Below are 25,676 nucleotides of genomic sequence, written 5' to 3'. Positions count from 1 at the left end.
CCTGTAATACTTGGGACATGGGTTCTGCATATAAAGCAAAAATCTGTTTGATTATCTGCTGCGGGAACCCATAGGCACACAACGTCTGTTGGAGGAAGGGCCAGCTGAGGCGGTCAAAAGCTTTTTCAGCATCTAAAGCTAACAAAAGTCTGCCTCCTCTGGCCCTTCTCAGATAGTCCAAAATTAATGCTAGTTTTCTAGTATTATCCATCCCCTGTCTCCCCAGTACAAACCCTGTCTGATCGTCTCCAATTAAAAATGGTAATACAGGGGGCGGGGCCTGAAAGCCAAGATGGCTGGTAGCACATCCTAAGAGGTCCAGCAACAACTGGCACAAACGAGCTAAAATCGTGCAACATACTCACACAAGCGGCACAGAGTGACCGGGAACAGACTCAGAGCAACATGCCGAACAAAACGGTACCAGTCCAGCACCGGTGCACTGCCGACAAATCGCTACCGGCCATGCGGCCTACACCAGAGCACAGCCTGAGGTCCGGAGGAGGCGGCCGCTCTTCTGACACGGGACAAGCTCATAAGCGAGAGCCCACTACAGCCCTGCTGCCCCCCCCCCCCCTGGACCGGTGGGGGACATCCCGGTCCTCGCTGGGGACGACCATCCCCATACTACCGCCTGAACGAGCGACAAAATCTCCAGCCAAACGGGATAAACAAGGCCTAGCCAAGATGGCGGCTCAGACGCAGCCTCGGACCAAACAAACACATCGGAGTTCTTTAGCCGGCTATGCACCTACTTCTGGGCGAAGTTTAAACCCTAAAGACAAATCTACAAGCTAGCGCTGAGGGAGGTGATGGCGTGGATCCGCCCGGCTACCCGGCGTCTCCTGCAGGGGAACCCACCCTGTAACTCTTGAGCGGCAACCCGTCGGAAGCAAAGCCAAAGCTCATCATGGCAGGAAACAGCACCGGGGCCCTAAGATAACAGCACTCACGGCTACAAGCCCCAGAAGAGGGCCTGTCGGCACACGACCAGCCTCCCATCAAGCGACTCCACCAACCTTCAATCAACAAAGTGCAGCCCCGCGAGGGGATGCACACAAAGCCTGCTGTGTTGCTGACCAGGACGCAGCAAAGACATCTGCAGGTGGACGAAGCCAACAGATGACCCTTTTGCAGCCCACCGGGGAGGAGACCCAGATGGGGCGCAAACCCTGCCACACAGGCAAAGTCACTAGGAAAGGCATCGGGTGAGACGAACCGGATTGACACGCTCAGAGGCCCACGGCCTGAGACCCTGCTCGGGGCACGGGGATCGTTACCTCACTCAGCCGGAGAAATAAACCATTCCCGTTGCCACCTTACCATGGACTGTGGACTATGGATAATGCCATGCTAACACAAAGACAAGCACAGAATGTAATGTGCACGGACTCAGCAAGAGACGGCATCTCACTGGTTACAGTAAGACATCTTAGCCCCATGCTGCAGCCATCATGCTCGTCTAGACTGTCTCTATCACAAACCGGTCACACATAGACAAAGCATCTTATCATACCTTACCGACACTAGCATAATTAATCTAAAACTGTTAAGTGTTTATTACCCTCACTTGTCTTGGTCACCTCTATTCGATAGCATGCTAGCCACAGCGTAGAAAAGCTAGGATAAAGAATGCATGTCTGATAGTCTTGTTTCTGCTTCACTGTGCCTCAAGCCTGTTATTTTTTTATTTTATTTTATTTTTATTATTTATTTATTTTTATTTTTTTGGAAAATCGCGCTGCGGCATAATATTAGAGATGCAGACCAGAGACAAGGGACCTGCAACGTTACTCTTCCGTGCCATGATATGTCTGTCTTATCCCAACCTTGATCCCGCCTAGCAAATAATGTGACTCAAGGAAATCTTTGTCTATATGCCCACCTGCATCCACTCAGAACGTAGGTTTAGACTGAAATGTTTTGTTTTAGTTTAGGCTTGTTGCCCATCTACGCTACCTATTTCTCAACTGTAATAACCTATAAACGACTAGCAAGCAAATGCAAAGACAATATCTTCATGTTAAATCTTAATGCATTAGCCTGCCTCCGTGGCAAATGTTATGTCACAGCAATACTTACCTTGTCTAGTATCATGCCTTGAACCACTACGTGTACCACAAATGCTTAGTTTAGCTCTGGTTTGTTTATGCCTGTTTAGTCTAACCTCATGTGCAGGTCCACAGCATGCCAAAGTGTTAATGTAGAAAGCAATGTGTTCAAATAGCCATCAGCACTTGTTTATTGGCAAACGAGGATACTATAACCACTATTAAGCCTTTTATCCTCGACTCAATTTTGTAAAGCAATGTTTTATAAAGCGATGTTTTAACGTGACCTTTATCCCTACCTTTTCCTAAACCACGCTATTATTCGGTGAGCAAAGCGACTGTTTCCTCTAGGTGGTTAGGAAGTACACGATGTACACCTGTTTGTTTTTTCTCTTACAAAAAAAAAAGTGCAATGTCTTTGATGCCATGTAAACAGATGTAAATGACAATCGATCTGCACCAGCTAATGTGGCGGTGCAAGTCACATGTTTCATATCTGCACGAACAAAATAAAGAATTAAAAAAAAAATGGTAATACACTTTTAATCCTATTTGCCAAGATTTTCGCATAAATTTTCGCATCTGTATTTAAAAGAGATATTGGACGATAATTTTTGCATAAATCAAAGGATTTGTCAGGTTTCAAAATGGTTACTATAGTGGTGTGAAGCATCTCCATTGGGAGCTTACCCGTGACTGCGGCCTTATGAAAAACTTTTAATAAGTGCGGACCTAGGTTTTTTGCGTATTTTTTATAATAGGCGTTCGTCAACCCATCTGCTCCTGGTGATTTCCCTTGTGGTAGTTTATCAATTGTGTCTAACACCTCCTTAAGCTCAATAGGCTTAAGTAATATATCTAATTGATATTATTCTTAACCTAATCTCTTCTGAAAAATCTGTATCTGATAGCAAGGAATCATTCAATCGCCAGGGCCCCCGATCTCTGACTTGGAATGCCTCACAAAGAATTAAATACACTGGACTATGATCCGACCAAGTTATCTCCCCTATCTCGCATTGCATTAATTGTGGTAAGAACGTTCTATTTAAAAAAAAGAGGTGTCTATGCGAGTATATGTATTATGTACTGATGAATAAAATGTGTAATCCCTGTCAGATGGATGCAGAACTCTCCATGCGTCATATAAATCATATTGGTCTAATAGCTTAGTAAAAGCTTTGGTTGAGTTTTCCATTCTCTTCTTATATGTACCTTTCAGGGTTGTTATCGTATCTAGCTCTGGCGATTGAATGCAGTTAAAATCCCCGCAGAGTATCAAATCTCCCTGTCTATATTTTAGAATCTTACTCAAGAGGGAGCTCAAAAATTTCCGTGGATAATCATTAGGAAGATAGGCCGCTATCAATGTCAAATGTATATTATTAAAGTGGCCCACCAATATAACGCATCTCCCTCCTGGGACTACGTACTGTCCTTGCGGGATATAAGTTGTGTCTTTATGAATAAAAATCGATACTCCTTTTGATTTGGATCTAGACAGGGAATGTACTTGTGTAGGGAAGTGTTTGCTGAAAATAGTTGGGGTGTAATTATTCTTAAAATGGGTCTCTTGTATGCAGGCTACATCAATAGCATTCTTGGTAAGATCTGTAAGAAGCAGCCTACGCTTACCCAAGGAATTTAAGCCTTTAACATTATATAAGATTAATTTCATAATTATGTCTGTTTATAAATAATATAGTCCCTTCCGATAGTAACTCCTACAGTGTACAATGCCCTTAATAAATCCATTCCAGAATAAATGCGTCTTACTTTATTAACACGTTTTGTGTGTTTTTTCATATAGTAAGTTGGGTAAGTTGGATGTACAATAAAAAAATAAATAAAAAAAATAAAAGGGGGGAAACAAAAACCTCACAAGAACATAAGAAAAGAAAAGAAAAAACTATAAAATAACAAATAAACAAAAAAAAATAATTGACGTAGGCTAAACGCCCTATTTTGCTCCTTATCGAGGAGCCAAATGCCCCGAGTAATTCTCAGATGCATAGTAAGGGGGTCGGGGGAATGAGCATCCCGTTCAGGGTAATAGCTCATTTTAGGGGCGTTGCGGAGTTCTAATGCTTAATAACATCTGGTTAAGCTAATTAGAATTATAGTAATAATGATATTAATGATATTAATGATAGGGGGTAGTTTAACGATCTTCAAATAGTTATTACGGCTTAGACTCCTTAACTCAAATTAACATCTCTGAGTGGAGATCAGGTGGGATAGACCCAAAGGATATCGTGGGGAAGTATCCCCCTGCTTTTCTAGGCAGAGAAACTGCCATCTCAAAGTTTAAACCTCAAATTTAATTTATATTCAAAAGTGGAAACAAATTTAAAGATCCTATATATACTAGGGGCTATATAGTTGTATACTCCTAAGAGCAGTTCTTACCTTAAGACTCTCAAGGCAAGACCTGCTCTTACCTTAAGGCTATTTCCTTATTTTAGTTATCGTCTTTCCAGCCTCCGTAGTTCTTTTACTCATCTAGCTATATATTACCAAACAATAAACCTAGCGGTTTTGAAGAGGACATTTCGTCCTTTAATGGGCCTAGGGAAACTTAATTCTTATACCGTATTAGGAGCAAAAGTGCATAAAAAAAACTACCCTTTTATGAATAACATCACTCTTCTAATCAAGATAAGCCGATCACATTAGGTGAGTTTCAACATCTTAGCAAAAATGCATTTAAATCTTATTACCTAACCCATAACAAATATGCATTAAATGTCTCAAACTTGGTCATGCGTTTACCAAGCGTTCTTTTTAATCTTCCCCATGTTCCTAATCACATGCAGTACTGCTTGGTTGTCAACTATTAGTATATATCACTGACTATGACTAAAATTTGCAATTACTCTTCATTACCAATTATAATCTTTCAAGCCTCTTCTGCTCCTCTATTTATAACTCTATCTTTACCCCTAAACAATAAACCCAACGGGTTTTAGGAGGGCAATCTCCCTTTACGGATCTTGGGGATCCTAATACTTATATAGTATTAGGGGAAGGATCTTGACCGCTTAAAGATGACCTTATTGTGAATATCTCCACACTTCTTTACCCAAGATGCAATAATTCAAATTAGGTGCAATAGTTTTAGTTGCCAACTAAAAAATATGTATAGCTGACTGTAGCTAATAATTATACTTATTCTTAATCCCAACATAAGTAACGAGAAGGTCAATTTATATATATATATATGCGCCTAAATTTCTCTTTTTTTTATCTCTTTTTATTTATTTATCTATTCACTTCTCTTCCCCTTTCCCTTCCCTCTCCCTTTCCTTCCTTCCCTCTCCCCACTTTTCCCCCTCCCTCCCCTTCTTCCTCCTCTCCTTTTCGTTTACTTCAAACTTTTCTAATCTTTATTTTTTTAATTGAGGCTTTCCCCCTTTTCTTCCATTCTGGTTGAGTATTTATCAAATCCACCCTTTGATCCAAGTTTGCTATTTCTGCAGTATGCTTGATCCCCCATTCTTTTAAAGTAATTAAGCCACTAGCTCTATCGTCTATTGTTATTAATTTCCCATCTTTCCACAATAGAATTTTTGTTGGAAAACCCCATCGATAGGGTATTTTATTGTCCCTTAGTGCTTTAGTAATTCCAGCCAGTTCCCGGCGTCCTGCCCGGGTGATAGGAGATAAATCCGTGTAAAGAGTTAATGCTTCATATGGGGCAGGGTGAACAGAAGTCTTGCGAATTGCTGAAAATAAGGATTGTTTAGCAATATATCGGTTAAAGCATACGATAATGTCCCTTGGTGTATCCGCTGCAAGCCTTATAGGTCTCGGAAGTCTATGTACTCTCTCTATTCCCCACATACTCTTATCCATAGACGGAACCAAAATGATGCATAATGTTGTAACATATTCCTCCAGTTGATCGTCCAAAATGGCTTCAGGGACACCTCTAAGTCTTGCGTTATTTCTACGCGACTTTATGCCATAATTTCTTGTTTTCTTCTTCCAATGTACTAACTTTCTCATCCAGCAGATTGTGTGCTTTACAGAGGTTGTCCGATTTTTTTCTCTAATCGATCGGTTCGATCACCTAATTCCGATAGTTCTTGATGTATGCTTGTTATTATATTTGCGAAATCCTCCTTTATGGTTACCCTTAACTCTTGCAGAACTTGTTTTAAAAACCCTTTAGAAATATGCCCTTCTTGTGAGTTCTCTTGCGCCGAATCTAATTCCAGTCCATAATCCTTCGGATCTGTTTCTATTTCTTTGTCTTCTTCCTGCATTTGTCTTTGCTTATCTTTCTTAGTATATCATGCCGAATCTGTTAACTTAGTTTGTTTTGAAGGTGGCATTCTTAGTGTGCAAGAGGGTAAACCGTAATTACAAGGTAACCGTAATTTTAACGTTTGTATTATACCCCAAACTGTATACAATAAAGGTCTATAGGATTGCTCAAAGTATTTTAAGAAGGTCTCTGCATACACCAAGTGATTTAAACGTCTAACTATTCTCAGAAGACCATTGCAGCAGGAATCCTCCTTAATCCTCCTTAATCCCTCTGAATAATCAATTTATACGTTGCTTCCTATTTGCTTCTTTCTTCCAATTCCTTTATTCATTCCTTTCTCATTTATTTAGGTACATTAGAACCTTCAAAACAAAAGTATCCTTATATAAATCAGTAATTTAATTGTATCAGTTATATGATTGTGCCAGTTTGTATCATTTGTATCAGTTGTATCCCTTTATCAGTTGTATCAATCTGTGTTACAAAAGGAAACACCAATATCCTCCACGTGTAGCTTCCAAAAAAATAAAAATTAATTAATCCGAACATCCAGCAACAAACCGCAAATTGGATATAAAGGACGATAGATATCACACTTCAAAAAAATATATATACATATATATAAAAAAAATTAAATAGGCAGTAGATAATCGCTAGATATGCAATCAATAGCAAATAAGCAGGTAAGTCAATAGCAAATAAGCAGGTAGGTAGCAGGTAAGTAGCAAGTAAGTAGCAGATATACAACCGGTATCCGGTAATCGATGCCAATAAAAGGTAAAGTGACAGGCAACAATGACAATTAGCCAGTTGCAGATGACGGGAGATTAGCTGATATATAATTCACGTATGCCCGCACAGTTCTTATCAATAATCAAATAGTCCAATGGCAACAAACAGCAAATAGTAGCAGAGGAGAGAGCAGGTAATGCACGTAATGCAGGTAATGCAGGTAATGCAGCAGGCTACGAGTAACAGGTAAGAAATAACAGCCAGCCAGCGTAGCAGTAGCAACAGCCGTAGCAGTAGATAGCAGTAAATAGCCGCAGATGATTCAAAAAGCCCAGACGCTCAGCCTCATCATAGCTCGATAATTTAAGGTAGTTTAAAGTTTACCCGCCAGCAGGCTTTAAGAGTCTCGGACTTGGGGCAGGGCCTGACCAGCATGGAAGACAGACGTGCCACTGCAGAGCTCCTCAGAAAATAGGGCAAAAAACGACTTTTCAGCCCTAAAAGCTTGACAAATGGCAACCCAAATAGTCTCATCTGACCCACGAAAGGGCACTAAGCCGACCTTGCAGCCTGCGTGCACTCGGGGCCGGCTGGCAGACCGACTTGCGCCATGAGGCTTGGCGACCGTAGAGCGGGAGAGGCGGCCGATCCCCCGGTCCGGTGCCACGAGATGCTGACACAGCGCAAGCAGGAACCCCGTTACTCCCCCCCTGGACCGTCGGGGGTGATCGCAGTCCACACGTGAGAGACAAATTGAGACCGGAGCGAGAGCGGAGGGGAAATGCACGGGGAAGTATGCAACACAACGCTGCACCCAACATGGCGGATGCCAAGCGTTCCCCCAAACCTACAGACCCACAGCATGGAACCCGGCAAAGACTAGAAGCAATCTTTGACAATTTCTGGCGCAAGCTGGAGGCCAAGCTGGAACTGACAGCCTCACCACAGATAAGCGAGAGTCATAAAAGCAACAAACTTGGCGCCACCATGAGGGCCGCCGAGCCACAACTCAAACAGAACTGCATGGGCCTACCAATGCAAGAGCAGAAGGTAACCTGTAAACCTAAATCAAAAGCCAAACCAGCATCTCCCGTCAAAGGGGCATACAAAGCTGCTGTCCCGACTGCCCGACATCCTTCTGGGCCGGGAGCCCACCAGGGGTTTACCCCATGCCGTCCATATACCCGTGGGGACACCCAGGACAGGGAGAACCCGCAGGCCCCCGAGCCAACCACAGTGTCTGAGAGGCTCCATGGACACAAGGCGAGGGCTCTCGCTAAGGCCCAGAGCCAGAGAGCCGGGAAGTCGAGCCGCAGCGGGAACACCCGAACGGAACGGCGAGACCACCATCACATGACAAGCCAAACCCGGGCTGGAGGCTTTGGGCGGCCCAGATGCCACCACACCAGTCACCCTAGATACCCATGGGGACACTATCATAAACTGAGCCACAACCTAGGAGACAGAAGACAAGAGGAAATACCCCCAGCATGGCTCGCAAGTGGGGTTGGTTGAACGCCGCCGGGTGCAATCGTTCGCCACGCATGCAGGGAACAGAGACATTCTGCGCAATTTTAAACCAAGATGCCTGGAAAACCTCCCAGCGAGATGTGTGCCTATATTTACAATAAGCCTATAATTAATATGTACCTCAAATTCATATATGCCTATAACTGATGTATTCCTAGCTTTCCTATTATAACTTACACCCAGATTAGCAATGTTCCTATGCATAGATATGTAACAGAGCGTTAAAGATCACACTAGAATACATGTTGCACTAGTAAGCAAGTCCAACAAGCCAGACCTAGAGAAGCTACACCCAGAATTTTTAGTACCACAGTGCACATATCCACATATATGACACCAACTGAACCACAACTCCATGGCTACACAACCCACCATGCAACATTTCTATTGCTGTGATGTAAATGCCGGTTGTTTTACCTTTTTGTCTCTCCTCTGATCTCTCCTAACGCAGTGCTAAACACCTTCACAGGAAAAAACTTATATCGTGTACATACCTAGTTTAGCGTGTTAACATGTACACTAATTAATGTTAACTACCACGACTACCTAGCTTGACCACTTTATGTTATAGCATGTTTCTTAACCACTACAAATACTGTTGAAACTTTCATTTAACAAGAAAAAAAAAAGAGGCCGTTATTCTCGGGAGTACATGCAACCCTTGTATAAACCAGTTATGCATAACGTGTATTTTTAATGCATTAACCCCTTGTTTTACTTTCTGTAATGATCCATTTTTTGCCTCAAAAAAAAAAAAAAAAAATTAAAAAAAAAAAAAAACGAGTCTCAGACTTACCAAGCTCATGCACCTCATCTTTAGCGTTCTATAAGTCAAATCATTAATTAAACCGCTCAATTAGGTTCCTCACTTGATTTCTTGTCTGATCCAAGAATAGCTGGACCCAAGAATAGCGGGGTCAGATAGTCAGTCAACTAGTCAGCTTAATCAGCAATTATACTTTTGAGCGGAAAGTTTAGCGAATGCTCAGACCGCTCTGGACGCCCTAATCCCTTTCTCCGCAGAAATTGAGTTTTTAACAGGTAATTCACTCCAGGGGCCATAGTCCCAGGGTAACCAAAGTCTAGGAGCATGTTCTTGGTTGGAATACAATGCTAGTACCGTGATCCACACCATAACCACTGTGAGAAAAATCACCATAACTACTACAAGCAATGAGGTATTTTGTTACATATAGTGTCCCTTTAAATTATAAAATTAAGTTAAACTACAAGAATTAAAATAGTAGGTATCTCTTTAAATTAAAACTGTGGGCGTGATCATATAATTACTATATATATGAATATCAATAAAACTATATATTTTTTTCATAATTTCGTATTTCCACAAAATAGTATTTTAATATTTTGTCCCACATTTATCCCTACAAGCCTTTCGGCTAAGCGTTGGGGCCTGAACAGGACATATTGGTGTATGATAGAGGATAGGTAGGTAGAATCATTATGTAGAGATTTGTAAGCAAGCACCAGAATTTTACACAAATTTTAAATTGAGCCCTAGATATGACGGAAAGCAAATGTAGAGACTGACAGAAGAGAAAGGATGCGGGATGATGAGCTTCACAGCCACATTCAATATAGACTACAACCGGACAAGTTGGGAACACGTAAGATCACCGAGAGTGGATTGCAGTAGTGAAGGCAAGAGAAGATAGCAGCATGGACCAACACCTTAGCTGACTCATCAAATAGGGGTGGATGCACACTATATTTTTTGAGATGGAAGCAGCAGGATTTGGACATAACTGGCACGACTCCCGGCATCTCTGCCGTCAGAGATGTTTCAAACTTACCTTGGGCTCGGCGAGCAGCTACCCAGTCTCCCTCCATTCCAGTCCCTTGCGGGTGCGACATTCGTAGGAACGCCGGCCACTGCGATTGGATTTTTTATAAGAAACTTACCTATGCCCACATCAAAGATGGCGCCGACGTGCGTGCGGCCTCACGTCATAGACGCGCACGCATGTTTTGGGGTCAGAGGTTAGAGACAGTCAATTACAGCCTAAGAAGGGTTATTTAAACTCAAATTACCTTTTTGTTAGTGCCCTGTCGTGGTTTCCACTAGCTGGTTATCTGAGAGTGTGCTCCTGATTGCGTTTTTTTGTTATTTGACTTTGGCTTCGTTTTGACTTCCCTGATTTCTGGTATCCTTGACTTCTGGCTTTCCTCATCGTTGTGTCTCATTCTGTGTCCCTGACCTCGTCAAGTATTTTGAATATTCTGCGGTATCTTAAGCCAGGCCATTCTATTGTGTGCTGGATCAACTATAATTCTGACAATAACTGGACATGAGGGGTGAAGGAGAGGTTGGAGTCAAAGAGAACCACTGGGCAGGAATCATGCAAGGTAGAGCTGATGGTAGTGCCATTAACTTGAAGGGAGACAGACACGAGAGTAGCAAAACTTGATGGAGGAAAGACAAGAAGTTCTGTTTTAGACAGGTTAAGATTAAGGAAGTGAACAGCCATCCAGTTAAAAATAGCAGAGAGGCAGTCAGAGACACGAGTCAAGAGGGATGGCAAGAGATCAGGAGAGGACAGATAGATTTAAATGTAATATGCATAGAAAATATATTGGAAGCCAAAGAAGCTGAGTTTACAGAAGGGGAAGCACTTTTGAGGAAGCCTATGTTTAGGTAAAACTTTTGTCTACTTTTGACTGTTTTATCTATTTTTTTTTTACTTTGCTACTGTTTTTATTATTTTTTTTATATAACAAATATTTTTTTATTGGACCTGTTTCTGCTGCTGCTGCTGGATCCTTGGGCTACATATCCTTGGTGGGGATAATACCACCTAAGTGTATTGGATTGAGCAAACAGTACTTTGCTCTAAAGCATGTGAGTAGTTTTTTTTTCCTTTTATTATGTCTTGCACTCCATAATAATGGTGCACTGTGGTTTTTATTTTGTTTCTATTTTATACAGACCCACAGAGAGATACTGATTATACCACTTAACACACTATTTTTGGAGCCAATTTTAAAGCTCCACTACATGTGAGTGCACATTTTATATTTATACCTACCCCTGCTTCAAAGCTCAATATATTACACTATACTACAATTTGTATCGTTTTATTTTTATGAGGATGCCTTCTACAACAACGACCACGTGAAGAATCTGCAACTTATGTGCCTGGGCGGAATGATCCCCTTAGACGGGGATCATTCCACCCTGGTGCATAAGTTGGAGCTGCATTGAAGCTCTGTAAAAGTGTGAGTGCTCATTTGTATCTTATTTATACCAACAACAGTTTTAATATACTACACTATTTGTTTTTTTCTGTTCTTTTCTTCCTTGTCTTTGCATGTATTCAAATAAGAACTATTTAGGCGCTGTACCTACCCCTCGTTTTATCCAGCTTTTACTGGAAAAGAGAACTCTGTATTTGGTGATTGAGTTGCCATTGGACTGCAATTTTATAAGCACTGAATTATACATTTTTGTTCTTTCTATTGTACCAAGTTATGCCTACATCTAGCAGCAGAAGTATTCAGGGCCGGAATGCCAACGTCTTATGTCACATACACTGGGCTGTAACATACAAAATGCACAAGCCAGCACACTCGCTCATTCAATAAACAGCTATTTCAAGTCTCAAAGATTGTAATACTGGTAGTTTTATTTAAAAACACCTCACCTAGGCAAAAAATAATAATGGGGGTTTAGTTACACTATATAATCATACATTGCATAAGCCTGCCACAATGTACATTGGTATCAAAACATTCTACATTTTCAGACATTAAAAATAAACACATAAAAACTTTAAAAGTTGGTACTTACACAGTCAGTTCATAGAACAGATTTATAAGAAACACGTCTCCAACACTTATGTCCAGGATTCTTGATATACTCCTGAGCTCTGAAGCATAGGGCTCCGTAACAAAAAAGGTTAAATGAAACTCTCCAAGTGGACTGGCAAATAGACGAATCCAATTAGGAATAAAATTCCTGGAAAAAGTAAAGCATCCATAAATACATTACTGTGCCAATGGAGCCTATAATTCAGTAAATTAAAAAAAACACCCATCAATAAATGGCAATGGTTGTAATAACACATACGAGAAACACTGGAACAATATGCATTGGAGTTGGACTTTTTTTTTTATTTAGAAATGTACACTGCAGTATGTATGTGTTTAATATGAACACAAGAACATAAAATGGGGTTGGGAAGAACCAGGATGAATCACAGAAAAAAAAAAGAATGAATTGGTGTGGGCTGTAAAAAAACACCCAGGTGCTACTAAGTTTCCTGAAATTGTAAAAAATGTTCTGCAGGAACAGAGCAGAGAAAGAGAATACATGGATTTCACCAGGTTTGTGGGCAGGGGTGCACCTAAGTTATATGGCACCTGGGGCAGAAGTGTATTACGGCACCCTGAACTGTAGTTTTATTTTCTCACTAGTAGGGGTTGCTGTGTGTGAAGAGAGGCAGAGATAGTAAGTTACGGCATATACCTGCCTCTCTTTACTCACTGATCCACAGGGGAGCAGCTACACAGGACAGAGTCCAGACAGCAGCACCTAGCCTGCAGAGGCAGCCTACAGTTTAGATAAGTGAAGGATGGGGGGAAAGGCTGCAGGGAGATATAGGGACACAGAGACATTAGGGGATACTGGGAGACACTAAGGGACACTGGGAGACTTGGGGACACTGAGACACTTGGGGACACTGGGAGACATGAGGACACTGAGACTTGGGGATGCTGAGAGACTTAGGGATGCTGGGAGACTTGGGGATGCTGGGAGACTTGGGGGTGCTGGGGGACACTAGGGACACAGTGTCCCCTAGTCTCTCAGTGTCCCCATGTCTCTCAGCCAGTGTCCACATGTCTCCCAGTGACCCCATGTCTCCCAGTGTCTGTGTCCCCATGTCCCTCAGTGTCTTCTAATGTCTTAGTGTCCCCTTGTCTCCCAGTGTCCGCTAGTCTCCTATTGTCTGTGTCCCCATGTCTCTCAGTGTCCCTAGTGTCAGTATCCCCATGTCTGTATCCACAAGTGCCCCCATATCTCCCAGTGACCAAGTGTCTCAGTGTCCCCAGGTCTCCCAGTGTTCCCTTGTGTCCCAATGTCTCTCTGTCCCCTAGTATCCTAGTGACATGGGAACACAGACACTAGGAGGCATGGTGACCGAGACATGGGGACACTGGGACACGAGGGGACTCTTAGAGACACTGAGATACCTGAGGACATTGAGACACTAGGGACACCATTTCCCCATGTCTCCCAGTATCCCCATGTCTCCCAGCCAGTGTCCCCATGTCTCTCATCCAGTGTCCCCTAGTCTCCCAGTGTCCCCATGTCTGTGTCCCTAGTCTCTCCCAGTGTACCCAAATGTCTCAGTGTCCCCATGTCTCCCAGTGTCCCGAAATGTCTCAGTGTCCCCATGTATCCCAGTGTCCCAAAATGTCTCAGTGTCCCCATGTCTCCTAGTGTCCCCTAGTCTCTCAGTGTCCCCAAATGTCTGTGTCCCCAAATGTCTGTGTCCCAATGTCTCCTAGTGTCCCCTATTCACCCAGTGTATGTGTCCCCATGTCTCCCAGTGTCCCCATCTGTATCCACAAGTGCCCCCATGTCTTTCAGTGTCCCCAAATGTCTCAGTGTCCCCATGTCTCCCAGTGTCACAAAATGTCTCAGTGTCCCCATGTCTCCTAGTGTCCCCTGGTCTCTGAGTGTCCCCATGTCTGTGTCCCCAAGTCTCCTAGTGTCCCCTATTCACCCAGTGTCTCTGTCACCATGTCTCCCAGTGTCCCCATCTGTACCCACAAGTGCCCCCATGTCTCTCAGTGTCCCTAAGTGTCTGTGTCCCCAGGTCTCCCTGTGCCCCATGTTGCTTAGTGTTCCCATGTCTCCCAGTGTCCCCAAGTGTCTTAGTGTCCCCAAATGTCTTAGTGTCCCCAAATGTCTGTGTCCCCATGTTTCCCAGTGTCCCTATGTCTATATCCACAAGTGTCCCCAAGTATCTCAGTGTCCCTATGTCACCCAGTGTCCCTTTGTGTCTCACTGTCCCCATGTCTCCCAGTGTCCCCAAGTCTCACAGTGTCCTCATGTCTCTCAGTGTATCCTAGTGACATGGGGACACTGGGAGACACAGGGACCCAAATACCAGTGGACACTGGGAGACATGGGGACCCAGAGACTAGGGGACACTGAGAGACAAGGAGACATTGGGCAACATGGAAACATGAGGGGACACTGACACACTGTGATACATAGGGACACTGATACATAGGAACACTGGGAGACCTGGGGACACAGACACTAGGGGACACTGTGAGAAATGGGGACACTGAGACACTGGTCGACATGTAGGCACTGAGACACTGTGATACATAGGGACACAGACACTGGGAGCAATCCATCTATACAGCAGAATTAAACTGTAAGTAGTTTTTTGGTGATTTCACATTATTTTCTCTTGTCACTCCTTAAGATTTACATCATGTGATGGCACGCATACATAATTAATTATGCAAATAATTAAGGCCAGTATTTTTTTCCATGAAATGTGGCTACCCTTACCCTAGTATAGAAGCTTAAGAGGGATGTATGGGAACAAAACCTGTGTGGACTGGCTAACAATGAAATTAGTTAAGGTAATGCTGACTTTGGTCTCTCTAACACTGTGGCATGTCCCCTTTCTTCTACACTACATACACCTTTTCTCTGTCCCAGACTATATACCAGAAGCTTCTGCCTGCTAGTAAGAAGGTAAGGGGACACGTGGACATGTGAGTGCTAGGGGACAGTCCTTAGAAAGTGTGGAGTAGGCGCATCATTTGACGCATTTATGTCAAGCTCGGGGTGCGGTCTGCATAGTATGCCCTAAGCTTGGCAGCCTGACATGCATTCATGCCAGGCTGGCCTTCCAATAATTTAGGCATGTTCACCCCTTTCGGCAGTTCTGATTGCGTGATTTGCGACAGTGGCACACCCTTTTACCCTGCCCATTGACTTTCTGCTTCACTGGACATTGCTGTTAGGGTGTATGCAGGGCCATCTTTAGTGCGGGGCAAACGGGGCAGCTGCCCCGGGCCCAGTTGCTCCTGGGGGGCCCCAGAGCAGCTGCCCCGTGGGCCCCGCGATTTGAGCAGCCCCCATGTACCCAGCGGTGCGGCTGTACAGAGCCGCACCGGCCCGCCAACTAAGGAGGTCCCCCGGGTGGCCCATGCACTAAGAGCCACCCGGTAAACATGTGTGAGCAGGGGCCCGGTCGGGCGCTGTGACGCTTAAACAGCGTGACCAGGCCCCTTCCTGTACCGGCTGGGAGGAACTGAGTGCCGCGTATCACTTCCTCCCAGCGGAGATAACAGCCGCACGGGAGGAGAAAGGCAGGAGGAGGGGAGTTCCTGAGGAGAACTCCCATCTGCCTCATCCTGCCACTGGATCCCAGGGAAACCACCCTCCATAAAAAGGTAAGAACCTGGAGGGTGGCTAAATGTATGTCAGTATGTCTGTGTGTGTGTATGTCAGTATGTCTCTGTGTGTGTGTATGTCTGTGTGTATGTCAGTATGTCTGTGTGTATGTCGGTGTATGTCAGTATGTCTGTGTATGTGTGTGCGTGTGTTTGTGTGTTTGTCAGTATGTCTGTATGTATGTCAGTATGTCTGTGTGTGTGTGTGTATGTCTGTGTATGTGTGTATGTGTGTGTGCATGTCAGTATGTCTGTGTGTGTATGTGTCAGTATGTTTGTGCGTGTATGTCAGTATGTATGTCAGTATGTCTGCGTGTGTGTGTGTCAGTATGTCTGCGTGTGTGTGTGTCAGTATATCTGTGTTTGTGTGTATGTCAGTATGTCTGTGTGCGTGTTTGTGTGTGTCAGTATGTTTGTGTGTGTCAGTATGTTTGTGTGTGTATGTCAGTATGCCTGTCTGTGTGTATGTTAGTATGCCTGTGTGTGTCAGCTTGTCTGTGTGTGTCAGCATGTCTGTGTGTGTCAGCATGTCTCTGTGTGTGTGTTTCAGTATATCTGTCAGTGTATGTGTCTCTGTGTGTATGTATGTATGTATGTGTGTGTGTCAGTATGTCTAAATGTGTGTCAATATGTCTGCCAGTATATATTTGTGTGTCAGTGTATGTGTGTGTCAGTATGTATCTGCACATGTTTTAATATATCTGTCTGTGTGTGTGTATGTGTCAGTAGGTCTGTCAGTGTGATTGGGGGTTGGGCGTAATTGGGGGAGAGGGTGGAAGGGGCAGGGCCTAGGGGGCCTAAGAAAATGTTTTGCCCAGGGTCCTATTCATATTATACACGGCCCTGGGGGTATGGATTTACTTAAAAGATGATAGCATGAAATAGAGAGAGATTAGCATAGGGTAATCACATATTTATATACACATTTACAGAACTTGGAAAAAACAAAATAATAGGTCGCGCTGTACAGAAATAATACAATTTAAAGGTAAAATGAGAAATATAAAATAGATAGAAATTTTACTCACATATAGATATACACTAAAATAAATATAAGAAAAAACGTAATAGTCCCAATATGTGGTGGATCCAATAGGCTGATGGAAACTTGATACTGTAGTCAAGATAGAACGCTGGGTCTTCTATGGTATAGGCAATCTTGGTTCAATGAAGAGGAGGATCCTCTTCGCCTGGCTGTTTATGGGACTGACAGGTTACTCTGACTCACACAATCATTAGCCAGTGAGCACTATATTCTATATTTTTTTACTTCGAGGAATTACCCGCATCTATGTCCCGCCAGTGGGGGATAAACGCCACTGAATGCTGATTACACTTGAGCAAGTACATGCTCTTGCATAGGTGAGTGAAATACCTCCCCTACACCTATTTCAGTTTATTTTTCTTATGCCAATACAGTCTGCACTATTGGAGTCTCCCTGTCTTTCTATTTTGCATGCCCATCATTGAACCAAGATTGCCTATACCATAGAAGACCCAGCGTTCTATCTTGACTACAGTATCAAGTTTCCATCAGCCTATTGGATCCACCACATATTGGGACTATTACGTTTTTTCTTATATTTATTTTAGTGTATATCTATATGTGAGTAAAATTTCTATCTATTTTATATTTCTCATTTTACCTTTAAATTGTATTATTTCTGTACAGCGCGACCTATTATTTTGTTTTTTCCACATTCTTTATTGAGGACTTTAGAGGGAACCTCATACCCATAGGTTGCAGCTTCTCTCTTTTCTCTTCTCCTTTAGACCACCTAGCGCTGAGCCTATACCCCCTTTTTACATTTACAGAACTACTTACACAAAGACACATATACACACACCGACTCATACTCATACACATACACATTCATACTTACACACAGTTAATTTGTATTTTTTTATATGGTTAGGTCCACCCAATCTCTCTATTCTTACCTTGAAAGGGAGATGGAATGGACCTCATCACCTGAGTACAGTGTTTTATTGCTGGGATCTCTTTCTGCATAGGTCCCAGTGGATCACAACAAATAACACTTTAAAAAAAACCTGAAGTGGGTAGACTAGACATACAGTTGCTCATAGAGTAGTATATTTATAGTGAAAATAAAATGTATTATTTATTCATTAATACCTGTAATTTAGTTTTAAATATATTACTCTATCAGTAATTTATGTCTCCCTTATCCTCTTCTGATTTGTTACAGATGTTACTTTCTGGGACCCACAGAAGACTTATTGAAGATTGCTAGGCTGGCGTATTTGTTTTTAAAGTCAGCATTCATGTTAGTGTTGTGTTCTAATTCTATATATATGCCATAGACACAGACACACTCAGTCATAAATGCACACACTCTCAGGCACATAAAAAGGGTGCATAATCCTAATACAGAAATATCCAGTCCTCCCTCCATGCAACCTTCAGCCTTCTCACACAACACAGTAACATAACCCAGGGCTTTATAAAGGGGCCCCAATGTGGCACTCTTAATCCAGCTCTGAGTGAGGTCACGGATATCTACGTCTGATGCATAGTTTGGGAAATTCCCTATTTTCACTTTTTTTTTTTGTTTTTTATTAATTACCCAAATAAAGGTATCATATCTTAAGTTGTGTGTATCCTACCTTCCAATTCTTCCCTTTATTTTTCAAGTCTGGAAAAACACATACTGTTAGATTGTAAGCTTGTTTAGGCAGGGCCCTCTTCACCTACTGTCCCTGTATGTTATACAGGTTTTGTTAGAGTTAAATGTTTTATCTTGCTTCCTATTGTACAGCGCTGCAGAATATGTTGGCACTATGTAAATAATTGTCATATATGTCAGCAGACTTGATAAGAATAATAGCGTGGAACGTAATTTGCAGATAGAAGCTGTAAACATTTCAACAGATGCTTCTAGTTACAAAATAAAAAGTTCATACAAAGTCTTGTAGTAATGATACTTAGCCACACGATGGTGTGGTAACAACTAAAATAACAGTTCAGAATAAAGTCCCACAACTATGCTGTTTGGTCACCACCAGATGATGTGCAGACAAACATACAGATAGAAGCAGTAAAGAATCAGCAATCACCAAGTGCAGACAGTACGGAAAGCACCAAATTAACCTATACAGTCTAATCCTATGTGTCAAAATTTGTATTAAAAGGTAAAAAGACCCTTTGCTTATTTTAGTAATGGTATATACCGTTAGCCCCACACTTTATAAGTAATTAACCCCTGGTAAGAGTAAAATGCACACTGCCATGAATCTGAATGTGTTTGTGTTTAATGGTTAGTCACTTACTTTAGTAGATACTCTAGGGTGTCCCTTAGGTAAGTGGAGTCGTATTGCTTGAGCACTGGCTCCCAGCGTTGGTCAGGTGGTAGGTCCAGGCTGATATTATATTGAGGTGGCACAAAGTCTTCTGCTCCTGAAAGAGTAGGAAGAGAAGAGAAGCCAAGGAGAAGCAGCCAGACAATCCCAGCCATGGGGCAGCTGGGAAGTGAGCATTAAGCGTTAAACTGTGTTGGGATTGTGGAGCTGTCTCTGTATTTTATGATGTGTTAGGCGGGTCTCACAGCATTTATAATCTAGTGCTGGAATTCATAGTAGGAGTAGGTAAACAGGAGGGACTGGGAGGTACAGTGATCACTCTCATAACTACTGGGAGGAGCAGCAGAGTTCAGACAGATTATTAGTAACATCAGGGCCAGCACCAGAAATTTTGGGGCCCCTGACAAAGCACAAGGTCTGGGCCCCTCTCTCCCTGCCCGGCCTGCCTTTCCCCCCCCCCCCTACTCCAATGAATGCAGTATGTGTGTTAGTGTAGTGGATGAAGAGTGTGTGTTAGTGCAGTGGATGCAGTGTGTGTGTTAGTGCAGTGAATGCAGTGTGTGTGTTAGTGCAGTGAGTGTTAGTGCAGTGAATGCAGTGTGTGTGTGTCAGTGTAGTGAATGCAGTGTGTGTGTTAGTGCAATGAATGCAGTGTGTGTGTTAGTGCAGTGAGTGTCAGTGCAGTGAATGCAGTGTGTGTGTCAGTGTAGTGAATGCAGAGTGTGTCAGTGTAATGAATGCAGTGTGTGTTAGTGCAGTGAATGCAGTGTGTGTGGGTCAGTGTAGTGAATGCAGTGTGTGTCAGTGTAGTGAATGCAGTGTGTGTGTCAGTGTAGTGAATGCAGAGTGTGTGTCAGTGTAGTGAATGCAGTGTGTATGTTAGTGCAGTGGATGCAGTGTGTGTGTTAGTGCAGTGAATGCAGTGTGTGTGTTAGTGCAGTGAGTGTTAGTGCAGTGAATGCAGTGTGTGTGTGTCAGTGTAGTGAATGCAGTGTGTGTGTTAGTGCAATGAATGCAGTGTGTGTGTTAGTGCAGTGAGTGTCAGTGCAGTGAATGCAGTGTGTGTGTCAGTGTAGTGAATGCAGAGTGTGTCAGTGTAATGAATGCAGTGTGTGTTAGTGCAGTGAATGCAGAGTGTGTGTCAGTGTAGTGAATGCAGTGTGTGTGTGTCAGTGTAGTGAATGCAGTGTGTGTCAGTGTAGTGAATGCAGTGTGTGTGTCAGTGTAGTGAATGCAGAGTGTGTGTCAGTGTAGTGAATGCAGTGTGTATGTTAGTGCAGTGGATGCAGTGTGTATGTGTTAGTGCAGTGTGTGTCAGTGTAGTGAATGCAGAGTGTGTGTCAGTGTAATGAATGCAGAGTGTGTCAGTGTAATGAATGCAGTGTGTGTTAGTGCAGTGAATGCAGTGTGTGTGGGTCAGTGTAGTGAATGCAGTGTGTGTCAGTGTAGTGAATGCAGTGTGTGTGTCAGTGTAGTGAATGCAGAGTGTGTGTCAGTGTAGTGAATGCAGTGTGTATGTTAGTGCAGTGGATGCAGTGTGTGTGTTAGTGCAGTGAATGCAGTGTGTGTGTTAGTGCAGTGAGTGTTAGTGCAGTGAATGCAGTGTGTGTGTGTCAGTGTAGTGAATGCAGTGTGTGTGTTAGTGCAATGAATGCAGTGTGTGTGTTAGTGCAGTGAGTGTCAGTGCAGTGAATGCAGTGTGTGTGTCAGTGTAGTGAATGCAGAGTGTGTCAGTGTAATGAATGCAGTGTGTGTTAGTGCAGTGAATGCAGAGTGTGTGTCAGTGTAGTGAATGCAGTGTGTGTGTGTCAGTGTAGTGAATGCAGTGTGTGTCAGTGTAGTGAATGCAGTGTGTGTGTCAGTGTAGTGAATGCAGAGTGTGTGTCAGTGTAGTGAATGCAGTGTGTATGTTAGTGCAGTGGATGCAGTGTGTATGTGTTAGTGCAGTGTGTGTCAGTGTAGTGAATGCAGAGTGTGTGTCAGTGTAATGAATGCAGAGTGTGTCAGTGTAGTGAATGCAGAGTGTGTGTCAGTGTAATGAATGCAGAGTGTGTCAGTGTAATGAATGCAGTGTGTGTTAGTGCTGTGAGTGCAGAGTGTGTGTCAGTGCAGTGAATGCAGAGTGTGTGTCAGTGTAGTGAATGCCGTGTGTGTGTTAGTGCAGTGGATGCAGTGTGTGTGTGTTAGTGCAGTGTGTGTCAGTGTAGTGAATGCAGAGTGTGTGTTAGTGCAGTGGATGCAGTGTGTGTGTTAGTGCAGTGGATGCAGTGTGTGTGTGTGTTAGGGCAGTGTGTGTCAGGGTAGTGAATGCAGAGTGTGTGTCAGTGTAGTGAATGCAGTGTGTGTGTTAGTGCAGTGGATGCAGTGTGTGTGTGTGTGTTAGTGCAGTGTGTGTCAGTGTAGTGAATGCAGAGTGTGTGTTAGTGCAGTGGATGCAGTGTGTGTGTTAGTGCAGTGGATGCAGTGTGTGTGTGTGTGTTAGTGCAGTGTGTGTCAGTGTAGTGAATGCAGTGTGTGTCAGTGTAATGAATGCAGTGTGTGTTAGTGCAGTGAATGCAGAGTGTGTGTCAGTGTAGTGAATGCAGTGTGTGTGTTAGTGCAGTGGATGCAGTGTGTGTGTGTGTTAGTGCAGTGTGTGTCAGTGTAGTGAATGCAGAGTGTGTGTCAGTGTAGTGAATGCAGTGTGTGTGTTAGTGCAGTGGATGCAGTGTGTGTGTGTGTGTGTTAGTGCAGTGTGTGTCAGTGTAATGAATGCAGTGTGTGTCAGTGTAATGAATGCAGTGTGTGTTAGTGCAGTGAATGCAGGGTGTGTGTCAGTGCAGTGAATGCAGAGTGTGTGTCAGTGTAGTGAATGCAGTGTGTGTGTTAGTGCAGTGGATGCAGTGTGTGTGTTAGTGCAGTGGATGCAGTGTGTGTGTGTGTTAGTGCAGTGGATGCAGTGTGTGTGAGTGTAATGAATGCAGTGTGTGTGTGTTAGTGCAGTGTGTGTCAGTGTAGTGAATGCAGTGTGTGTGTTAGTGCAGTGGATGCAGTGTGTGTGTTAGTGCAGTGGATGCAGTGTGTGTGTGTTAGTGCAGTGGATGCAGTGTGTGTGTAATGAATGCAGTGTGTGTATGTGTTTAGTAGTGTATGCATGTAAATGTAGTACTAGTAATGTAAATGTATTTTTGTTATTCCCCCCCTCCCTGTTTCTTACCTGGTTCAGGGAGGGGGGAAGATCCTTTGATCCCTGGTGGTCCGGTGCCATTGTAGGGCCCCCCGGCTCCCTATACTTGCAGAGGGGGCCCAGCGGACTGCAGCTGTACTTTACAGCATTTCCTGCTCTCACTCCCGTGAGATGTGGTGTGCGCGCCGCGCGGAGCGTTGCCATGGCAACGCTCTAACGGCCGCACGTCTCGCGGGAGTTAGAGCGAGGGAAATGCTGTAAAGTACAGCTGCAGTCCGCTGGGCCCCCTCTGCAAGTATAGGGAGCCGGGGGGGGGCCCGCGGCTGCACATATATATAGCGACCCCAGGGCCCCCCAGGACCGCCGGGCCCGTGACAACTGGGCCCCCCAGGACCGCCGGGCCCCCCAGTCCGGGCCCCCCAGGGCCGCCGGGCCCATGACAACCGTCACGGTTGTCACCCCCTGATGGCGGCCCTGAGTAACATAGGGAAACAGAAAACTTCCCTGCCCAACCCAGAAACTTAAAATTTGTGACATAAAAATGTTGAATAAAAAATATATAATTACAAAATTACAATTTACCTGGGATTTGCCATGCACCATCACAGTTTCCAGCCAGTGAGTCTAGCCCTGCACTGTTGGGCTAGCTCAGTGGACCCCAGCTAGATTGTCATCCAGAAATGGTTTGACTACTTACACTGGGAGCAAAGTTTTAGTGCTTGGAGTGTTCTTATAATTAGAGATGCTCCGATATGGGTTTAGAACACACAGGTTCACTGTCAATTATTGGCTTAGGGGACAAGCCAGCTGGGCAAAGGTCAATGGGACAATTGTTACTAAAGACGCACCGTACCCCCAAATTGTTAACTGTGCATAATAACTGGTTAATGAAGAACATATTAGGATCACGGACATGGCACTACCATTTGGAGAGATCATTTTTTATTTTCTCAAACAGTTTCTATAGATCCATTAGTGCAAACCAACAAGTAGGCAACGTGAAATCCTATTACACTAAACCAGCAAATGGAGCAATATAGAAAGAGTTCACTCTCCCTGGCATGAGGAAACTCACAGGAGATCTCCTGTCCCACAGTATGGTATGTAGGATTGAACAGGTACAGGGATTCCTGTAAAGTACATTCACATCGCTGTCCATAATGTCAGAAGAGGATCGTTCTCATTAAAGGGATACTCCAGGCACCCAGACCATTCTGCTCATTGGAGTGGTCTGGGTGCCAACTCCCACTACCCTTAACCCTGCAAGTGTAATTATTGCAGTTTTCATAAACTGCAATAATTATCTTGCAGGGTTAAGTCCTCCTCTAGTGGCTGTCTAATAGACAGCCACTAGAGGGACTTTTCGTGCTTTAAAAAGACGCTGGACTTCCTCACGCTATATGAGTCTGATGGATAGAAATTAATGTGGGGGCGTGGCTTGACCGCACATGGAGTAAGTCGCACGCTGCACTTGCTCCCAGGCCCCGATCCGCTTAAGCCCAGATCCTGAGCGAATCCCGCGGTCCACATGGGGAAAACTAAACGGACAATTACCCCGAGACACCCTCCCACACCCCACACCAACCTTAAACCCGGTCCCATGGACGAATTTCTATCCACACCTCAGCACCTCAGAGACACACGAGGCGCAGACAAGATGGCGCCCCCCTCCCCGAGCGCCAGCAGCATAGCAGGCTCCGCAAGCGACACACCCGGAGCAGCTGCACTGACCCAAATGTCGCTGGACCTGGCAGCTATCTCAGCCAACATGCTCACACGAGGTGACAAGACGGCCCTGGTTGCAGAACTATGTACCGTCATTCGGGAGGAAATAGCCGCGGTGCGCAGGGACCTAACGGCCCTGGAGCAGAGGGTGGACGACCTGGAAGTGAACCGCCTCCAAACCACGCACCACCAGCAAGCCACAGACCTAGCTACAGCACGGCAGGGGAATATACTCCTTGAGATGCGTAGACAAGTCGAAGACCTGGACAACAGAGGCCGCCGCAACAACATACGAGTCGCCCAATTCCTGCAGTCCGCTGGATTGCCGCATGTCCACGTTCCTAACTGGATTCTTGAAAATCCGCCCGCACGCCCCACTGGACCCCACCCAGCGGCCGAGAATCTGCTGAGCGGGCATGCTACCCCTCCTCCGCAACGTCGAGGAGGCCCCGTCGGCCCAGAGGAGTAAAGCCCGGAGATATCGCAGCCGACCTCCCCTGCCAGGTACCATGGACCGTACCTTAAGCTAACCAGCCCTCATAATGGGACCTTGCTTGACCCCCTGACTTCGACGCCTGACGACCCCATCTTGAGCAGGGTGGACACTGTGAAGTTGGGCCGCAGGTTAGTGGGACGATATCACAGGTCCGTAACAGGACTCGAGACTTGGAGTTGCACCTTGGGTGGGTTGTTTGGGGGCCACGGACCATGCCGGGTGGGCTACGATGCGATGAACTGTTTGGGAGGTGGGCTTGGGCTGCTCACCCTGACGTAGTGCTGACACATGGTCATACCCCTGCCTAGTAGGATGGCATACACACAGGTCAGGGTATCGGGGTCTGACCCCCCATATAATGTTTATTGCCTGTATCCTTTTGTCCATTACAAATTGCCGGCACGTCTAAACTGTGCCACGCCGCCGCTCCTGGCGCAGGTCCATGAGTCAATGTAAGCAGCGTGCCACTTTACTTACTCATATGTTTTATAGTGTATTGCTTTGTATTTCACATGTCGACCTGCCCCTCTGCTGCACACCGAAGGAACCCCCTGATGACCCGCACGCTGCGCCCAATACCCTAGTCCCTGCTATGCACCCAGCGTAGGTTACGCGATCAATGTAGGTGGTGAGACACACTGCCTGGTATAGGTAGTATTATATTGTACTTAAACTGTCGGCTTCCCTCATTGCCCTTTACCATATGCTCACCCGGGAGACTCATGCAATGGGCTCGTTATTCTTGCATATATAACTGTATATATATGCCCGTTACGATCCCGCAATCATTTTTCTGTACCCTGACAAGAGACATCCGTAGCTTTGTATGGAACCGCTCCGCTTCCCGCATACGCAGGACCACCCTGGAACGCCCAAAGACGGCGGGGGGTGCCGGATTACCCTCCGTGCAACAATACTACCAGGCCACGCATCTGCAAAGGG

At 44.5% G+C, this 25,676-nt stretch overlaps 1 protein-coding gene across 1 annotated transcript in view; it reads right to left on the bottom strand.

Annotated features, from left to right (window-relative positions):
- NAAA (N-acylethanolamine acid amidase) overlaps positions 1-19,580 on the bottom strand; it is an 82,846-nt gene extending 63,266 nt beyond the window's left edge. The window contains exons 1-2 of the mRNA XM_063458692.1: positions 19,318-19,580; positions 12,392-12,559 (exon numbers count right to left, since the gene is read on the bottom strand). Coding sequence (XP_063314762.1) covers positions 12,392-12,559; positions 19,318-19,502 — 353 coding nt within the window. The 5' untranslated portion in view covers positions 19,503-19,580. The remainder of the gene's footprint in view (positions 1-12,391; positions 12,560-19,317) is intronic.
- Positions 19,581-25,676: the final 6,096 nt, after the last annotated feature.

This window comes from Pelobates fuscus, chromosome 6 (assembly GCF_036172605.1).
Source record: "Pelobates fuscus isolate aPelFus1 chromosome 6, aPelFus1.pri, whole genome shotgun sequence".
NCBI lineage: Eukaryota > Metazoa > Chordata > Amphibia > Anura > Pelobatidae > Pelobates > Pelobates fuscus.
Note: the sequence above shows the minus strand (reverse complement) of the source record. Positions and strands in the feature narration are given on the sequence as shown.